Source organism: Cyphomyrmex costatus, unplaced genomic scaffold, assembly GCF_001594065.2.
Source record: "Cyphomyrmex costatus isolate MS0001 unplaced genomic scaffold, Ccosl1.0 scaffold100, whole genome shotgun sequence".
NCBI lineage: Eukaryota > Metazoa > Arthropoda > Insecta > Hymenoptera > Formicidae > Cyphomyrmex > Cyphomyrmex costatus.
Window position 1 is genome coordinate 1413199 of NW_017274955.1, and position 19954 is coordinate 1433152.

General features: G+C 30.9%; 2 protein-coding genes across 2 annotated transcripts; both read left to right on the forward strand.

The window, feature by feature from the left end:
- The first annotated feature begins 1021 nt into the window (after positions 1-1021).
- LOC108771435 (alpha-amylase 1-like) lies at positions 1022-6111 on the forward strand. Its single transcript, XM_018536738.1, has 5 exons — positions 1022-1210; positions 2126-2559; positions 4869-5253; positions 5431-5919; positions 5993-6111. The coding sequence occupies exons 1-5, from the start codon at positions 1037-1039 to the stop codon at positions 6002-6004; spliced, it is 1494 nt and encodes a 497-aa protein (XP_018392240.1). The 5' UTR covers positions 1022-1036; the 3' UTR covers positions 6005-6111.
- A 5853-nt stretch (positions 6112-11964) lies between these two features.
- LOC108772218 (alpha-amylase 4N-like) lies at positions 11965-16967 on the forward strand. Its single transcript, XM_018537714.1, has 5 exons — positions 11965-12144; positions 14877-15307; positions 15555-15918; positions 16022-16510; positions 16872-16967. The coding sequence occupies exons 1-5, from the start codon at positions 11965-11967 to the stop codon at positions 16899-16901; spliced, it is 1494 nt and encodes a 497-aa protein (XP_018393216.1). The 3' UTR covers positions 16902-16967.
- Positions 16968-19954: the final 2987 nt, after the last annotated feature.

Here is a 19954-nt window from a genome sequence, read left to right on the forward strand (position 1 = left end):
GTCGGTGTTAATGTCCTTTTAAAAAAGTTTGATTACACCAAAATACACCAATTGCAAGAGCAATAAGAAAAAAATATTATATTTGAATTTGATTATGAAAACATAATAATCATTCTACATCGGACTATTAATTTGATATTTTAAATAGTTCATGCTATATATGTATATAAATACAACTATAAAAAAAATCATCTATACATTTATTTTTAAATGTAAGTTTTGATAAAGATGATAAAGAACAAATAACATCCTTAACTACCGCTCAGTATAAAAATTTGCTTTTTATTGATATAAATGAGTATATTGTAATTTATTTTTTCATTAAAATATTTATCATAAAGGTACAAACTGTAATAAACAAAATTATGAATTAACTCACTCACAAATTTGATTAATGTCTGTGGAGCGTGTGAAGGATGCGATCACTAATACTCGCGCGTTGCGTGAGCAATAGTTTACAGACAGTCTCTCTAACTGTAATGTAATCTTTAATCTTTAGTTTCAAAAGCTACAACTTCAGATGACAAATGACAAATACTTATTTAATTTATTTATTTAGAATTTTTTGTTGTGGTTCTTTTTGCTGTGGCAAATTTTGGGATACCCTATATACAAAAGGACATACATATGTAAAAGTAAACTTATGTAACTTATTCTGTAAGTGCTGTTTTTTTTTTCAATTTCTCAATAATTTCTCAATAATTTGTATGTACAGTCTATTTGCGATGTAACAATTATTTCCATAATCATACTCGTATATTTTGAACCATAATAAGGTTACCACATGTGATGAAATCATCTTGCACATCAACAATTAATGTCAGTGCTTCAGAAAGAATGACAAATGAAGTACATAATGCATATAACGATTATCAGTTTGCTCTATTAATACTAGTGACACTTATCATGAGTATATTGTATTTTTTTAATAATTTCATTAATCATTACGTATCAGCGACACAAGTTTTCTATAAATTGTCCAGTTATATCGGGAAAACTCAAACAATTGTTGTCAGTTTTCAAGCTTAACATCACGATGTTTCTTTTCAGCCTCAATTTTATATCTTTGTTGGCATTTGCAATTGCCCATAAAAATCCGCATTATGTCGGTAATAGAACTACCATGGTTCACCTATTCGAGTGGAAATTCAATGACATTGCCAAAGAATGTGAAGATTTTCTCGGCCCGATGGGCTACGGTGGTGTACAAGTATGTACAATACGCTTATATAGTATAATAAGTAATGCTCATATATATATATATAATATCTTCGTTATATACATATATAAAATATTACTAATATATCGTATATGTATAATCTTTATTAATTTTTATTCCGATTACAAGGTTTCCGCTTTTTTACGATAACATTTACTTATATTTACACTCTAACATAGTCTGATTTACTTTTTAACTTATTATACTAAACTAATTTATTTATAATTTATATTAACTATTTAATCTCTAAATCTGGTAAAACTCTAGACATCCTATTTAAAATTTCCCATTTAAATTTTTGACACATTTAATCAATTTTCTAACCGACTTTATTTTAAATGAAAAAATTGCATTTATTATTAACAAAAACTGAGTATTTAAGAACATAAACCTATATAGTTATTAGTTTATATTACTCTTAATATAATTAAATTAATTTTGTAGCTTACTAACTGTTATTTAACAAGATCAAGAAAAAACTAATTTATTTAACTCTGTTACAAGTTAATTGGAATAAGTAAATTACAGTGCTGCATTAAAGAATAAAAAAAACAATACTATTGTATACATTTATAATACTTTGTTATTATATTAAAGAATAAATTTGTTAATTTGTTTTTGCAAATTAACTTTATATAAACATTATGCAACAAAATAACAATATACAAAGCACAAGTAGAGTCAGTTTTGTATAGCACTAAATGCGTTATATATAAAAAAAATATATAATACGAAATTGATTAAAAATAAATCACTACAAGAAAACTCCGGACTAATAATAAGAGTTGAGCGTAAAGAATTTTCTTTAATATAGAACAAATTAATTACTCATCGAAGAATCGAATTGCTTTTATTGTAATCGTTACCTTTATATTAATGGCAAAATAGATTCTTGTACTTCCGTAGGTTTCTCCCATAAATGAAAATCTTGTACTAAGTGGTAGACCATGGTTTGAAAGATATCAGCCAATTTCTTATAAAATTATCAGTCGATCTGGAAACAAATCCGAGTTTAAGAATATGGTACAAAGATGTAACAAGGCTGGTGTGCGAATATACGTCGACGCGGTTATTAATCACATGACATCAAATGTAAAACCCGCGTACGGTACCGGTGGTACGTCAGCACAGCCAGATAAGCTTCGTTATCCAGCAGTTCCGTACAGTTCTAAGGACTTCAACCATCCAGTATGTACTATCCAGAATTATAACAATGCTACCGAGGTTCGCAACTGCGAGCTGTCTGGTCTTCATGATCTTAATCAGAGCAAAGTGCATGTCCTAACCAAAATAGTTCAATTTCTTAACGAGCTCATAGATCTTGGAGTCGCTGGCATACGGTAATTATTTTCAATTAATCTATTCTCACCGTATAATATTTTTTATCAAAAATATATAAGAAAATAAAGATAGAGTCTGTTTATGCAAAATAAAAATTCTTAGAACATATTAAGAGTTTAATATTAAAAAAGTTAAGGACTAATTGCAGCATTATTTGGGATATTGAGAACGAATTCTTCTGTGTCGTTCATAATTTCTATTATTGAACTTAATTAAGCAAAAAGAACAAAAAATTAAATCATTTGCAATAAACGATCGCATTTCACCAATAAATAATCTTTGCGTATACAACATCAACGCACAGTCGATGTACATTCCACGCAAAATGTACGAATGAGATATAAAATCTGACGTGTAAACTGGCGATATGCACTCTATATAGCCTTCCCCTCGTCTCTTTCTCTCTTCCTCGTTCTCTTTCTTACATCAAGGATGTACCGAAGACTGATGATGTTTAACATTAAACCGGACGAGCGGTGCCGCGCGATACTGACAGAGGCCGGCTCGTCTGGTAGCATTAATAAATGAGGGACATCAGCTTTTAATTACGCGCCTCGCTCGTAATTGTAACCCGCAGCGAAATCGTACCATCTCGTACCGAACCGGTGGCTTTACAAGCGAAAGAGCGATATACGCGTCGGGAATGATAACGGGGTGCGCTGCCGTCCTGGAGACTGCGCTACGCATCACGTTTGCGGATCGCGAATGTTTTGCGTATACTTTGGGTAAAAGAATGTGGCGTTGATGGCGTATATTAAGAAATCGTGACAGCCGCATAAGTATGTCAAAGTTACAGTGCTCGCACGGAAAAGGAAATCGAATGGCACAATATATATTGCAACAAATATATACGTTCGTACTCTGCCGTTTCGTTAATTATTATACAGATAGCAGGAACACTTGTGATAAGTTAAGAATAATTTTGCTGCAATATGATTTATAATATGTCATACTATAATATGTCATAACAATAAAATCGATTTTTTTTCTTCATTAAGGCATTAGGATGACGATTTCGTTGCAACTTCCTTTAAGATTGTTTTCTATAATTATAATACTTTAGCAGCACACAATCTCGTGTAGTTTTTAAAATTATCAAATTTATTTATAGAAGATTTCTCTATTTTACCAACAAAGTAAGTATTAAAATGGAGCAATTTACGATAATAAAGTTTTTCTTTCATATATAACAGTACAATAATTTTGCTTGAGACAACATAATTTCTTTTTTTTTTCATATACATTCGCTCGCGTGAGTTTATAAATGTGTCAACACGATGAAATTATCGTGAGTGCACGTATGATAATTTTATATTGTTTGAAATAATACTGTATGTATACTGTAGTATATATAGTAAAAACAAAAAGGCTATAATCTTGTTTCTTTATGAGAATCATAACGTCAATGTTATCTTTCTTCTATATATGGTACATGTCCTCTTTTTCTTTTTATTCTTTTAATGAAATTATGTGTATTTTTCATAATTATAGCAGTAACTTTATTTTATGATAGCATAGTTAATAAAATTTTATCCATTATATAAAAGTAATTATAAATATGTAATGTTATAAATACATAGTCCAAGTGTCCTAAATAAACCGGTCAATTAATACAGAGTCCACGCAACAGCTAATAAGTACAATAAAATAATGTTCCTTGTCGCGTGTTATCCACAAGTAAATTATGGAATGAATAAATGGAAATAAATAACGCTACCTATACACAGTCGCATCATTTTCCGCGGGTTGCAATGAACTCTGACCTTTGTGGCGCGTCAGCCACCGTGTGTTGTATCGCAAGTGCCTTGGCAAATGCAGAGGTGATTACCGTAAATGTGCGATTAAATTCAATGGAGTCGGCGGTATCTACAATCAAACGGTAAAAATCTTAATTGACCGAATAGCGTTAATTAATTAACGAGCCAACCTCTTGCCGACGCTCATAATTCGGCGCGGAAATAACTGTTTGGGATGTTGAACCCCTGACCGGAGCCGTGTTTAGCTACCGATCCCGCCTGCGTGCCACATGCGAAATAAAAGATACGCGGAATTAGCGGTCATTTATAACAAGACATTTGCAGTAAGAATAGCAAAATGCAGAGAAAAATTCGCGTTTCTTGATGCAATTCTAGTTTTTTAGATCCAGAGATTAGTCCATAACATTCTTATATATTTTAATACTCTAAAAATTCAATGTTCAAATCGCTCCATTGCGTCTCATTTTATCGATTGTGTGACTGCGTTATCATTTATATCGATATATCTATAGTATTTTACCATTTTTATAATATTTTATCCTTTTTTGCAGCATTGATGCCGCCAAACACATGTGGCCAAATGATCTTAAAGCTATTTACAAAAAAATTAAGAAATTATCTCCTAAGAATGGATTTCCGCGAAACGCAGACTGTTACATCTATCAAGAAGTCATCGATCTCGGTGGTGAGGCCGTCAGTAAATTCGAGTACAATGACTTTGCAAATGTCATTGAATTTCAGTTTGGTATCACCTTGGGTAATATGTTCCGTGGTCAAGACAGTTTAGCGAAACTGAAAACTTTTAATGACGCGAACACTTGGAGATTAATACCTTCCAGCGATGCTTTAACTATGATTGACAATCATGATAACCAGAGAGGTCACGGTGCAGGTGGAGCTACTATTTTGACATATAAGGACCCGAAACCGTACAAGGTGAATTTTTTATGTATATATATTTTTTTAACAATATATATCATAAATATATAAGATTAGTTACTGTATTAGAGGATACTCTCTGTCTGTTTCTCTCTCTCTCTCTCTCTCTCTCTCTCTCTCTCTCTCTCTCTCTCTTTTTCTCCTCTTTCTCTCTACTCCTTATTATTTATACAGATGGCAGTAGCCTTTATGCTTGCCTATCCCTACGGCCATGTTCGAATCATGAGTTCCTTCAACTTTACTGATCCCAGTCAAGGACCACCAGCAAATTCAGATGGCAGCATCATTTCACGAAAGATCATCAACGGTAGATGCGGCAACGGTTGGGTCTGCGAACACAGATGGCCAGAAATTTATCACATGGTCCAATTTCGCAATCTGGTGAATGGTGAGAAGATACAGAATTGGTGGAGCAATGGGAAGAATCAGATCGCTTTCTCTCGCGGTGCCAAAGGTTTCGTTGCCTTTAACATTGAAGGCGATCTACGCGAAAAGTTGCAAACCGGATTGCCTGCAGGAACATACTGCGATGTCATAACTGGAGAAGTCATCAACGGTCGTGGCAAGTGCAGCGGAAAATCGGTAAAAGTTGGTGATGATGGTACCGCTACGATAAAGATTTTATCAAACGAGCCGGAAGGTGTGCTTGCCCTTCATATTCAGGTTAGTACAATAAAAAGCGATAAAGAGAAAGATAACAGACACAGTATTATCTGAATTTTTTATATGATTGCAGGAAAAACTGTAGAACACAGATGCAAATCGATAAGCTCGTTATAAACGCAACATTTTATCTATGTAATTAATTTGCAGTTTTATGTATAATAAAACATTTTAAATTAAACTTAAAAAAAATACAGGTTTGTGAAGTTGGCATCCCTAAATACGAATTTTGACAAAATCAACATTGTATTTGATTGTCTACTATTTGTTCACATTTGAGAATAATTACTTAATAAAGATATCATTTTATATTTGCATAATAATCTTAAAGTTACTCAGAGAATCCTTATCATATCAATTACTCAAGCGAGAGAAATAGAATTTCTGTAATTAGAGAACTTTAATCTCTCTTTATTTATTAAAATCTATTATATATTTATTAAAATCTATTATATCCTCGACATTTTTATATTAGAAAGATATATATATTGCGAAATATATAGATCACTATAGATGAAAATCGACTTTTTCCGCTTTCGTACAACGTATTTCGCAAGACACGCACTTTGATCGATAGATAAATTTAAACTGATCAGATAAAAATAGACGGAAGCAGATAAAGATAGATAAATATAGATAATGCTATGTGCGATTCAATGTTTATTTACATACCATGATACACTTGAATTAGCAGTATACCAACATGCAGAGAAGACACGAAATTATTCAAAGAGTGCCTTGAAACAATTTATTTTCCATTCAATTATTTTCCATTATTGACCTTGCGTAACCTTCAATTATAGGTCACTGTATTCATCTTAAAATGCTCTATCAGAATATAAATAAAAAAACGTCATTCCATTTAAAAAAAACAGATTTGACCTATGCCTATCCTTTACGCCTCCACCTACAAAACAATTATTGACATCACATTATGTGCCCCTCGAAACCAAGCAACTTTTTCAATACTTTTGCTTCTATAGTTAAAAACAAACGAGTTATTCAGGTGACAAAATGTTTCATGTAACATTTCATCGTAATAATATTAAGATGATTCAATAATCAAGACAAGCCTAAAAATTACCAATGTTTTATTTGTCATTTATTTTAATGTAATTGTTATTTGTTGATTTAAAACATGATTCACAAAGACTAATGTGTTTTTTCTTTAAATGAAACATTATGTGTTTCTTTTTAAATATATTTTTGATGCTTCAAATACGTTTTAAAATGGAAATGGAAAAAAAATATATTTAAAAATATATTGTTATGCCCACTCTATGCCGACACTCGTGTTGGTGTCGTTTTCAAAAAGACCAAAGGAAGGACCTGAAACGACGAGCCGTCGTCTGCCTTAATAAATAAGTTTGGGATTAACTGAATTTGTTTCAGTCGCGCGTCGCTTCGATCGGATGTGTTCCGTCAGCTTCTGCTTTTCCTTGACTATTGTTAATAAAGTGTACTGTGTTTCCGGCAAATTCTGTGTCTTGATTTCCGTGTTGCGGAAGCACTTGCTTGCTCGGGCTCGCAGATCGGTCACGCGGGCGTAACAATATTGAAAACATCGATTAAGCATGTTTTAAATTAAACATTTTTTTTACCCTAATTAAAAATATTATATACATAAGTTGTAGTCATACATACAAAAATATAGTCAACACATATGCATCCAATTTTAAAATTTGATTGACGATCAAAAGACGCAGCCGACTAAATTAGCACTAACAAGTGAAACTTAAAAAAATGATACATTATGCGCATAATGCGAGAAACGGAACGTGGTCTATAAGTGAACTGTGAATACAATGTGAAAAAAGATGTGATTACGTGATTAAGAGAGTCAATCAGACCTATTCTTTTAATTAATCGCTAATTAATCTCTGTTTTCTATCGCTAATTAATCTGTTTTCTGTAGCTCTCTAGTTACGACTAAAACTTTTACGTGGCTAAAAATAAAGTAACGATAAAAGTAACTGGTAAAATCGTTATCATTACCTCAAAAATGTAGCTGCGTTACCTTGAACGTTACGAAATGTGACTAAACGCTCAAACGTATTAGTTTTCGTAGCGATAACCGATACGTGATAATATTCGTTAATTAAATTGAAACGTGCTTCTTTTCGCCGAATCATGTAAATAATATACTGTTTGTCGTAAGAAAAATGAAACATCGTACTCTTCGTAGCAAGCGTCAATATAAAAAAAAACAGTGAGTACTTATTAGACGGTTTTGGAACGCTTCAGACGGCTTCAGAACGCATCGTCAAGTTATTTTATTGTTAGTAAATTATGCAGTATTGGTCAATTAATTCAAGTATTTTGTACTAAATCAGCTTTTACGGTTTCTATATCTGCAAAAGAAATAAAATTTGGTCTGCACTAATCGTACATTCTTCTCTCTTTGCAAAGCGAATAAGCAGTACACAACTATCCTTTCGCTTTTCCCAATTCAATGTTACAGTACTTGGTTAAGTACAGGATAAACTTTTGGCTTATATTTTAATATTTGACTGTTAATTCTTTTGCTGTTCGTTTTTGACGATTAATATTATCCACAATTTGTAATGATTACATAAAATTTCTTATCCACTACAGTGATGAGTTAAATATTGTTTAAATGAATATTCTTATAATAGTCACTTATAATAGTCAAATTAAATCATTCAATTTATCAACTATTAAATTCTTTTTATGTGCTGTGGAGAAAGAACTACTTAATTTATTGTAATTATCAACGCTGAAAACGGCTCTGAACCAAAATGTTCATATCGTATGTAATTTAAACTTGAATATATTTTTATAATTTTATATTTACGCACAGGTAACTGCATTTAACTCTTATTAGCTCAATCTTTACAATTTTTGTTTGTAAAAACGTCACGTTTGAAGACACTTTTCTTTAACCGTATAGCATTACACAAATTTCTTTAATTTAAACACAAATGTTTTTATAATCGGAAAAACTTATCTCTCTGAATGTAGAAAAAAATTTAACATAAAAAGAATACTTATCTTATGATTGTGGAACTTTTAGAACTCCAAAATCAGTATTTTAAATTTCCTTTAAAAATATTTACTAATTATACATATGTAAATGCAATTATACATATACCATTAACATAATAACAGTACAAATATGTTTCTTGAAATAATAAAAAATTAAAAACAAATAAAAAGGTCATAAAAGTCATGTATATATTCTTCTTTCTCTATTATTTTTTTTAAGTTTTCTAATTTCGTTACTTTTCTCTCTTTTAAATCAGAGAATAAGAATACAGAATAATTTATAAGGCTCACGTGAATAAATCAATACAAAAAATAATAATCGCCATTAAGAGCCGACATAAGTTAGAAGTATGTGAATTCATTTTAATGTAATAAGATTCAATAAATATTAATATAAACGTTTCAACCCTATATTCGGGTCCTTATACATATATATATAGCCTTCAAAGGCATTAATAAACTTAACAGGTTTATCAAGGTACAAAAGGATAGATTAGTTTCTTTTCTCAGAATGACGTTGTATATAAGATCGATTGCAATGATTGTGATTCTTCCTACGTAGGATAAACTAGTAGAAGTTTGATAACGCGTATCAAGGAACATAGAAATCATATTAATAGAAATACTACTCAACAGTCAGTCATAACGCAACATCGTTTAGATTATTCTCATGATTTCAATTGGAATTCTGTACATATCTTGGATAGAGAAGAAACTTTGAATAAAAGACTCATCTCAGAAATTATACATATTAATATGCAGAAACATGGTATAAATCTTAAAAATGGCACACAAAATTTAAATCCGTTATATTCTAATTTGTTTTCATAATTTATGTTGCTTTCATCCTTCTCTATTTAATTTATGTTCTTTCTCTCTTTTAATTGAAAATGTTTATAGTTATTCTTTTTGACATTGTGCAAAGTTTCTATTATATTGCTCTTGTGTTTTGATCATTATATACAAGTACTTTAATCTTGAACGAGTAACATCTTACATATAATTTATACATTTTTCATGTGAGTATTGATTTGATTTCCGATTTTCATAATATTCAATAAATTGATTTTTAATTCTTGATACAATTATTCTTTATAGTTTACTGAGCAGTTTAATGAAACTCTTTACAATAATTATGTACATTATTGTTATTAACTCAATTAATTCTTGACAGTCACGTGAGTTTTTTAATTTTATTAAAATTTTTTGACTATTATAATAATCTACATATATTGTTTTAAAAAATTTTTTAGTTGAATTATCATTTAGATGAACAAGAATTGATAATTTGGAACGACATCTTCATGTATTGCGATTTAATATTTTTATCTATATTGATAAGGACCCGAATATAGGGTTGAAATGTTTATATTAATATTTATTGAATTTTATTACATTAAATTGAATTCACATACTTCTAACTTATATCGGCTCTTAATGGCGATTATTATTTTTTGTAGAGAATAACGATATCTTTTTTTTAAATATAAAACTTTATTTTTTTTAGAACTAAATGTTCGATACATTTTTAGTATTATTATGAATTTAATTAGAAAAGAGGGTTTTAAATTTTCGAGAACTACCCGACGACTCGGGGATCGTTTTATTTATATGTTTTCTTATGTATTTTTCTTCGTAGAAACCAAAAATAATCATTATAATAATGCCAGACTTAAAGAAAAATTAGTACATTGAAATAAAATGAATAAAATCCTCATTCGTGTCGTTATGAAATCATTGTCAGTTATGCCTCAATGATTTAGAAGTTAAGTCCAAATTGGATCAAATGCGAGTAATATAAGAGCACCACAAAACGTTAATTAAATTATATTTCTCATTAGCATATTTCTTCCAAAAAGATTAATAATCTTATGAAAAATATGAAAACTTTTGAAAATATCATAATACACACATCAATTATTGTTTTCAAACTAATCCCCTTTACGAATAATTTTGTATGTTTAGATTCGATTTATTAATCTAATAATTTGACTAAGTAATATATTGATAATTAGTAACTACTTAGTTAATCTAATAATTAATTAAGTAATATTATTGATAATTGGTAACGAAAAAGTTCTCTTATTTAAAAAAAAAAACAATGATAAATGACTAGATGACCTCTTTCTTTTTATTTGGACTTGGGACCGACAGTAGTAAAGTTACATCTCCTATTACATATACATATATATATATATATATTTACACACACATTGTGTATATATATATATATATATATATATATGTATAGCTTACGGCAGACATGCGACTCTTAGAGTGAAGAAACAATATCGAGATGACAAATGGTATAATAAAAAATATAATCTAATTAACGTTTTGTGCAATATTACTCGCATTTAATCCAATTTGGAATTAATTTCTAAATCATTGAGGCAACATAACTGATAGTGATTTCATAACGATGCGAATAAAGATTTTATTCATTTTATTTCAATGTACCAAATTGTTTCTTAAGTCTGGCATTATTATAATGATTATTTTCGGTTGAAGAAAAATACAAATAAAACGATCCCCGAAAAAGCCTCGAAAAAATTTGTACCCTCCTTTATTAATTTAAATGAAAAAAATATATATCGAGTTACATGCAGTTATTAATTTTCATACATTTCCCTTCTCTTGTGAATCTGTAAAACTTCTTTCTGTTAAATTACATTATTAAGTAATTTTCTAATTTATTAATTTTGTACCTGTCTGTAAAACCAGTTTTTTTAACCAGCAGCGAATAGATAACGCTCGTTTATATAAATGTTATTACAGCTGTAACCTTGACGTCTCTTTGGCTGTTCATGCTTCATCAATACAAATGCATAATTAGAAGCACGTAATTAATTAGAGTACTTATAAGACGTATTTATCGTATTTGTGCGATAAATATATTTTATCGGCGCGGTTGGTCGACGCAATGTAATGTATAGAGAAGCGGAAACGCCACGTGCAGTTGTAATCGGCAAACATATTGATCTTCGAGCAAGCGACCAGTTATATATTTCCGAGACCGATATTTTGCATCAGTCATCAATGAGCATGATGCGAATACTACTGTGCGCGTTAGCGATACTGTCAACAGTAGCCGCTCAGAAAGATCCGCACTATGTGCCCGGTCACGATGGGATGGTGCATCTTTTTGAATGGAAATGGCCGGATATTGCAAAAGAATGCGAAAAATTCCTCGGTCCCATGGGATTCGGTGGTGTACAAGTAAGTAAGATAACATTACACAGAAAAATATTCTGTTACTATGAAAAATGATTGACGAGCTCTTTTGTTTCCTTTGAGAAAATACTCAACTTTCTTCGAACATGACCATCTCCTTATTCGATATAACTTAAGCTTATTGCGTTAATATTGTGTACATCTGAAGAGGGCTCAAATATAGAGCCGAAACGTCATGTTTTTTAATTGTTTTTATTCGTACAATTGAATAGTATAGTGTTATTAAAATATTTATATATAATTTTTTTATTTAAATTTTTTAATTTAATATATTTCATTATTAGATGATTATTTAAAGTTTTAAAGATTTCAAGTACTAAAACCAAGTGATTTTTTGTTTTGAGTAACTGTATCAAATAATTTTTATCTTTATTATTATAAGAGAATTGATTCTTTGTGCTGTATTTTATCTTCAGATTTATTGAAGGGAAAATTCTGAAAAGAAAAGGTAAGAGTCTTTTAAATCGATACCTTTTTTCTTTTCAGACTTTTCCTATCAACAAGCACAATGAATCAATTCTTATAATTATAATAAGGAATAGAGAATACAAATTAAGGTATCTACCAAGCAAATAAATAACAGATCTGGAGACACGGTAGTGTCTCGGTAAATAAGTAACCTAACCAAATACTGTAAAAAGAAAAAGTTATATAATATTAATTTAATATTTATGTCTTGATTTATAAGTTTTACAACTGTCCGAAATCGATTTGATTTCCCATGAAATATTTTGTTAAACACGAAAATCACAAAGAGACATGTATTTTTTATACTTGTGCTAATTCATGTTTAAGGAGGTTCGAGCGTTAGTCAAAATCCAATTTAGAGACTTAATTTTTTTAATATGATGTAAATAAACACTGTATACAAATAATCCAACAATTTGAGCAATATTGACCGTATAGTTTTTTTGTAATATCATTCTGAAATTGACCATTTTAACATAGCGTCTTATGGGAGACAGTCATTCCGAAGTAGATAATCACCGATTTATACACACTCAACTTAGGACTTTGAAAAACTAGGATTTGACAGATGAAATATCAACGATTGTGTACAAAACAGGACAATCGGATTTGACCGTATGGATTTAAAACTTTATTATTACAAAGTTTATCTTTACCTTATAATTCGCCATGATCGCCATAATCTGTCACTGCCCGTCATGTCGCGAAGTGCAACGTTGCCAAGTGTATACTCGACTTCTCGAGTCGTTGATAATCTTATAAACTTGTTAATATTCTATTAATAATTTACTAAGAATATAGCACACAAATAATATCCACAATTGATTACACTAATAATGCACATAATTCCGAATGGGTATAATGACAATTTCTTTGAATTGCATTTTTGACTCTAAAGTAACGCTTGAACCTCCTTATAATGAGTAAAATACTTTTTTGAAAAAAAAAACGGTTTTTCTCTTTCGAGCCGAACATTATTGGAAGTGTAAAAGATAGAAAAATATTTTTACAACAAAAATTGTACGATTTCAAGAATGCTTTAAAATTGTAACAAAAATTGTTTCTTTTGTTTAATAAAATATCCCTACCACCTAAAAAATTTTTTTTTTTTATGAAAACTTTAAAGCACTCTTAAAATTGTACAACTTAAAAAAAATTTTTTTGCTATCTTTTATAGTTCCGACAATATTCGGCTTGAAAGAAAAAAATTGTTTTCTTTTAAAGGGGTGTTTTATCCCTTAAACATGAGTTAGCGTATGTATAAAAATTAATTTTAAGGAACCAAAATGACTCGTATAAGAAACTCGTGTAAAAGTGGTATAAATAATTTGTATGAAAAAAAATTAAAAAACTTATCCTATTTTGACTGACATAAAAAATAGACTTTCTTTTGACTTGGATTGTAAAAAAAGCAAATAAAAGACTTCTAATTTTGCAATTTTTTTAGTATATATTTGTTGTACAGAAAATTTACAAAAATATTAATGTTTAGAAGAAATACAGTAAAACGTGATTTTATATGCGTCCGTAAATAATGTTCACAATTCCGACATTTCGATTAATCAGAAATAGAAAAATAAATTTGCTTCTGAAATAATATGTACGATACTCCTTATCGTGTGATAAATCAATTGTCAAAAAAATAGAAAATGCGCCTTTACACGATAAGAAACTATAATTTATGGAACAAATTCATTTTTCTTTTTAAGGCTGTCAAAATGACATGTATACTATTTCTCAGTGCATCAAAGTCATGTTTTATTTCATTCAAACATCAATATTTTTAAATCAAATTTTATATCTGACAAGTTAAATATGTACTAAAAAGTCAAATTAGAAGTCACATTCATACTTTTCGTAATCTAAACCTAAAGAATCTAAATTTATATTGATAAAAAAAATTGACATTTTGACAAAGAGATTTATACAAATATACATATATATGTACATATATGTAGTATACGTATATTGTATATAATTGAGATTGAATTATTTAAGCAACGGAGATCCAGTTTCGATTGTTATAGATTCATTCTTATTTCTTATCGGTTGTGTTCTTACATGTACGATCTTATGAGATTTAATATTTAAGAGATTTATAATTAAGTAGGTTCCAAATAGACATATCATCAACTCAAAAGGATTGATATGCTCTAAAAAAGTATTTCCCTAAATTCTGTGCCTATCTGTGACAATCTGTGTATACCATCGGGCCGATAATTAGAACGAATCCCCCTAAATTACCGCAGGTTTCTCCGCTCCAAGAGAATGTGATTGTACACAATAGACCATGGTGGGAACGTTACCAACCTATATCTTATAAGTGGGACACGAGATCGGGCACCCCGGACGAATTCAGGGACATGGTTCGCAGATGTAACAAAGCCGGAGTAAGGATTTACGTTGATGTGGTCTTCAATCACATGACCGGAAATCATGATGTCGCAAAAGGTACCGGCGGTTCAACGGCGGATACTCACAAATTCGATTATCCAGGAGTACCGTACTCCGGATTCGATTTTCACGTCCCTTGCTCCATCGACAATTATAACGACGCGGGGAATGTAAGGAATTGCGAACTGTCCGGTCTGCATGATCTCAATCAGGGAAATGAATATGTCAGAGAGAAGATTGTCGACTTCTTGAACGGTATAGTCGATGTTGGAATCGCTGGCTATCGGTTAGTAAAATCTTTACATCCCATGTAATTCTGTTGCAATGTTCTCAACCAATGTTTCGAAGTACCTTCTGATTAAAGAAATTGTTCCTTTCATGTATTGGAACTTTAATGTCGCTTACCTCGATATAAGCAAAAATTTTTAGTAATATTTTTAAGTCATTTTGAAAACCGTTAATTAAACAAGATATATGCATATATTTATTATATTTTTCTATGATAAACAATTCTATCCATTTCGGAATTTTAGAGTAGACGCAGCTAAGCACATGTGGCCGGAGGATCTAAAAGTAATCTACTCTCGGGTAAAAGATCTCAATCCCGAGTATTTCCCTGCAGGCACGCGACCTTATATATTCCAAGAGGTGATTGATTATGGCAGCGAAGGGGTCAGTAAATACGAATATAACTCTCTTGGCGCGGTTACGGAATTCCGATATGGCATGGAGATCAGCAACGCCTTGCACAAAAAGAATCAATTGAAATGGTTTTCCAATTGGGGAGAAGCTTGGGGTTTGTTACCATCCAAGGATGCTCTGGTATTTATTGACAATCATGATACTCAGCGTGGCCACCCCGAAATACTTACCTACAAGTCATCGAAGCTATACAAGGCAAGTGATTCTCGAGAGAACTAGAGAAATTAAAAACGGAAAAACACGGAGACTGAATTACGTCTTTATCCAAAGATCAAATTAGTAATAAGTGATATTGCAGATGGCTGTTGCTCTTATGCTGGCACATCCTTACGGAACTCCACGTATCATGAGTTCTTACGCTTTTGACAATTTTGACGCCAATCCGCCACAGGACACTTTGGGCAATCTTATATCTCCAACCTTCCACTCTGACAATACTTGCGGTAACGGTTGGGTCTGCGAGCACCGATGGCGTCAAATTTACAACATGGTGCGCTTCCGAGTTGCTGTGAATAATACTGACGTGAACAACTGGTGGGACAATGGCCAGAATCAAATCGCTTTCTGCCGAGGAAACAAGGGTTTCATTGCGATCAATAATGACGATTATGACCTGAAGCAGGATTTCTTTACTTGCCTAGAGACTGGTACTTATTGTGACGTTATCTCTGGAACCTTAAAGAGTAACAGGTGTACTGGTAAGAAAGTAAAAGTGGATAAAAATGGAAAGGCGCACGTAGAACTCTTGGCGCACGATGAAGATGGTGTGTTCGCCATTCACCGAGGGGTAAATAGTTTTGTTTATCGTTAAATTCCTTCAAATGAGATGTTTTTGCGAGATTATTATCTTTATCATATAATAATTTATACCTAACCACATTAAGTGTTTTTTTTTTTTAAGAATAACTGTATTCTATAAATTTCTTTCATTAATCTTAATTTTAATATTTAATTTTAGATTTGATTGAAATAATATTTTATCTTAATATTTTAGCTAAACAATGAAGAAGAGTTTTCTTAATAAATTGTTAATTTGGATGTCAATGATAACTAATATCATGTTTGAAAGAATTAAATTATTTTTATGCAATAATACATTTGAATTACATTATAATGTAACTTTTAATATATAATTAATTTCTTCGCAGTCAAAAGTAAAACGATCAAGGAAATCATAAAAAGCAGATTGAAGAATTGCTTATGGTAAGCATATATTGACACAAAATTTGTTATATAAAATATATAATTTAATAGAATAAAATATATATGTAGTTGAATTGAAAAGAATTTAATTGCTTTTGAATTAAATATCTGATTAACTATAAAATATGAATTGGTTGTATACTTTTATTTGTTAAATAAAATATAATTGCATAAATTAATACAATGGAATGTCATTATTAATTCTGTTTGTTTGTTTTTATCCAATATATGTAATCAAATTCCAGAGAGTATGATACTCTCATTTATTTTTATCGCTTTATCAAATCTATTATCTTAATCGTCCGCTGATATTATTGCTATCGAAAAAGATTTCATTAACTCCACAGCATATTGATAAAAAAATATATTATAACAGTCGGTAAAATTGAGTGAAACACATCTGTTATTTTTCAACAATGTTTATTTTAACAGAAACAATGTACTGTTTTTCCTCTTTTCACCATTAATTTCTACTATACATGATGACAGTTAATCGTAAGATAATACACGACAGACTCGCGATGGAAAAACAAAAAATAGTCGAAGGGAGATCGGGTGAGATGGGATGGACACATACCGTAAAATCGATCGGTTTCGAGGAAGTGAGATATACCGATGGATAAAAAAAATCTTGAAATATCACAAAAAATTGCCTTATCGTCGATTTTATCACCTTTATCTTTAACTTCTAATCCATGTGTGCGGTTAAATTATCTTTCGCTGAAAAAAATCTGTCAGCACACTTATCGCTCTAACTCTTTTCTCCCATCCATTCTTCCATTCTTCTCATCGAATGAACATGCTGCACGAAATAATTAATGCGTAACGCTCGTAGTTATCGCATTAATATAGCGTGTGAATCTCGCGACTAAGATACTAATATAATAAAATACTACGGGACATTTGTAGAAGCACGACATAAATAAATGCTTAAGCGTTATGTACAGTGGTATTGTTTAAGTAAAAGCCGCTCGGTTATAGCACTTTTCTTTGGCGGAACTGGTGTGTACTCAGTGCACATCAAAGTCAATGTACACTAATCTATATCTTAATGTAAAAATGAGATATCTCAATTGATAAATCCCTACAATGTATATCTTATCAAATAGTACAATAGAATGTATAATACTTAGGATTTCTCGGTTTAACTCATTTCTATATTTTCATTAAACATACATCATTACGTCGATTTGTGTACAACGGTCTTAAAGTGCATTGAGTGTACACACCAGTTTTGCGCCAATGAAAAATGCTATTTGTGTTAGCGCACCCGAGTTCATTATATGACAAAAAAATGATTCGTTTATTTGAGATAAGAAGAGGGTTACTAAATGAGGGCTGCGTCTGTTCAGCATATCAAATGAAAAGAAAGTTCTCCTTACGTCACGTACGTTATCATTGTACATATGTATGTCGAAAGTTAGCGTAATCGCGAATCATAAATAATACGCACGTAAACAAACCTCAACCTACAATTATCTTTCTGCGTAACGTAGAGAAGTAAGAGCATCTCATGTGATTATAACGTCTAATTACTATTAGTAATTTTGTATTACGAGTATAGTAACAAATTATGCAAAGGAATTTTCTTTTTTCACGGTTTGAATAAATAATAAGACACACTTGAACAAATTTTGAAATGCTGCAATTTCTAATATTCTTCTCTTTACTTCTTTGTTTTTTTTTTTTTTTCGTCGAAAACACAAACTCGGGAGCGCAAACGTGTAGAAACACTAGAAACATGTTGTTTAGGCGTGTCATGTGTCATGTATATACACATGTATATATGTACATATAATTATAACTTTATATGATCAGCAGTAAATTCAGACTAATGTGTATATGCGTACTTCGTGTTTATGTGTGTGTGTTTCTTCGTGTATGTAAATCTAAAAAATACTGCTCGTCTTACGAACCGATTCGTTTGCCACACACACACACTTTCACTCGCTAATGGTACGTATAAGCGCAGTTTGACGTCGCGTCGTCGCCCTATACCACCATTTACATCTTAATCATTACGTGAATACAATAAGGCAAAAACGGGTACTACATCTCTAAATAAATAAACGTTTGACGTTGTATGAAACTTGGAGATTAAGAGGGACTAAATAAAAGAGACGCGTTATAATGTACAATTCCTAAAGAGCTACACGGGTCCGTCGCGCGTAAAACTGTCGTCGTCGTCGCACGTGTCAATGTCCTGTGTACGTATCCCTTTTCGTGTGTGTGTGTGTGTGTGTTGTGTCTTCCTTTCGTGTATGTGTGTGTTCGCACGTGGATTTTATTCTTGCACATAGAGCATTAGCAAAAATATAATTTAGTATATTTATTGTAATAATTCTCGTTCATATAAAAAACTTCGTTAAAATATATAAAAGAAACAACGATTTGAGCAAATACGTATCTCCTATGGTAGTTAAAAGTTATCGCGTCGAAACGTATATTTATTGTTATTGCACGTAATTCTTCTCGCTGATTATGTATAGATTTATTCTTTTAATATATATATATATATATATATATTGTATATCTATATACTTACATCCGCTTCACACATTCGCACTTAATCATTCCGACATATGTATGTACACATTTATGCGTACGTTTCACGCACGCCTCCTCCCTTTATTTTTTCTTTCTCTTTTCGATATCGAGTTAGTAGTTGTTCATTTCATCGACTTTTCGTATGATGTACAGAGATACGAATTCGGCCGTTCAGAAAGTCGATCGACGGTCAAGATGATTTCAAATAAAAGTAATATGTTCCATCGCGCATCGGAAATTAATCCGATCGATCACTCGACAACGTTATCTTGGAAGACTTTACGAAGATAGGCACTCGTTTGATTTACTATCTATTAGTTATTTCACATCTCGAAAGAAGAACTCCAAAAATAAAATTAAATAAAATAACTCCATTTTAATGATCGTACATAATGAGAGTACTGATACATTTAATAAATTTTCTGTTTTCTTTTTAATTTACTAAACTGTTTAAAGAAATCTGCAAATACATTATAGAAAC

Bases quoted from the DNA above. Each gene is read 5' to 3' on its own strand.
- LOC108771435 (XM_018536738.1), top strand. From the start codon at position 1,037: ATGTTTCTTTTCAGCCTCAATTTTATATCTTTGTTGGCATTTGCAATT. The intron at 1,211-2,125 runs GTATGTACAATA...GTACTTCCGTAG, and splicing joins TGGGCTACGGTGGTGTACAA to GTTTCTCCCATAAATGAAAA. The intron at 5,254-5,430 runs GTGAATTTTTTA...TTATTTATACAG, and splicing joins AGGACCCGAAACCGTACAAG to ATGGCAGTAGCCTTTATGCT.
- LOC108772218 (XM_018537714.1), top strand. From the start codon at position 11,965: ATGAGCATGATGCGAATACTACTGTGCGCGTTAGCGATACTGTCAACA. The intron at 12,145-14,876 runs GTAAGTAAGATA...AAATTACCGCAG, and splicing joins TGGGATTCGGTGGTGTACAA to GTTTCTCCGCTCCAAGAGAA. The intron at 16,511-16,871 runs GTAAATAGTTTT...ATTTCTTCGCAG, and splicing joins TGTTCGCCATTCACCGAGGG to TCAAAAGTAAAACGATCAAG.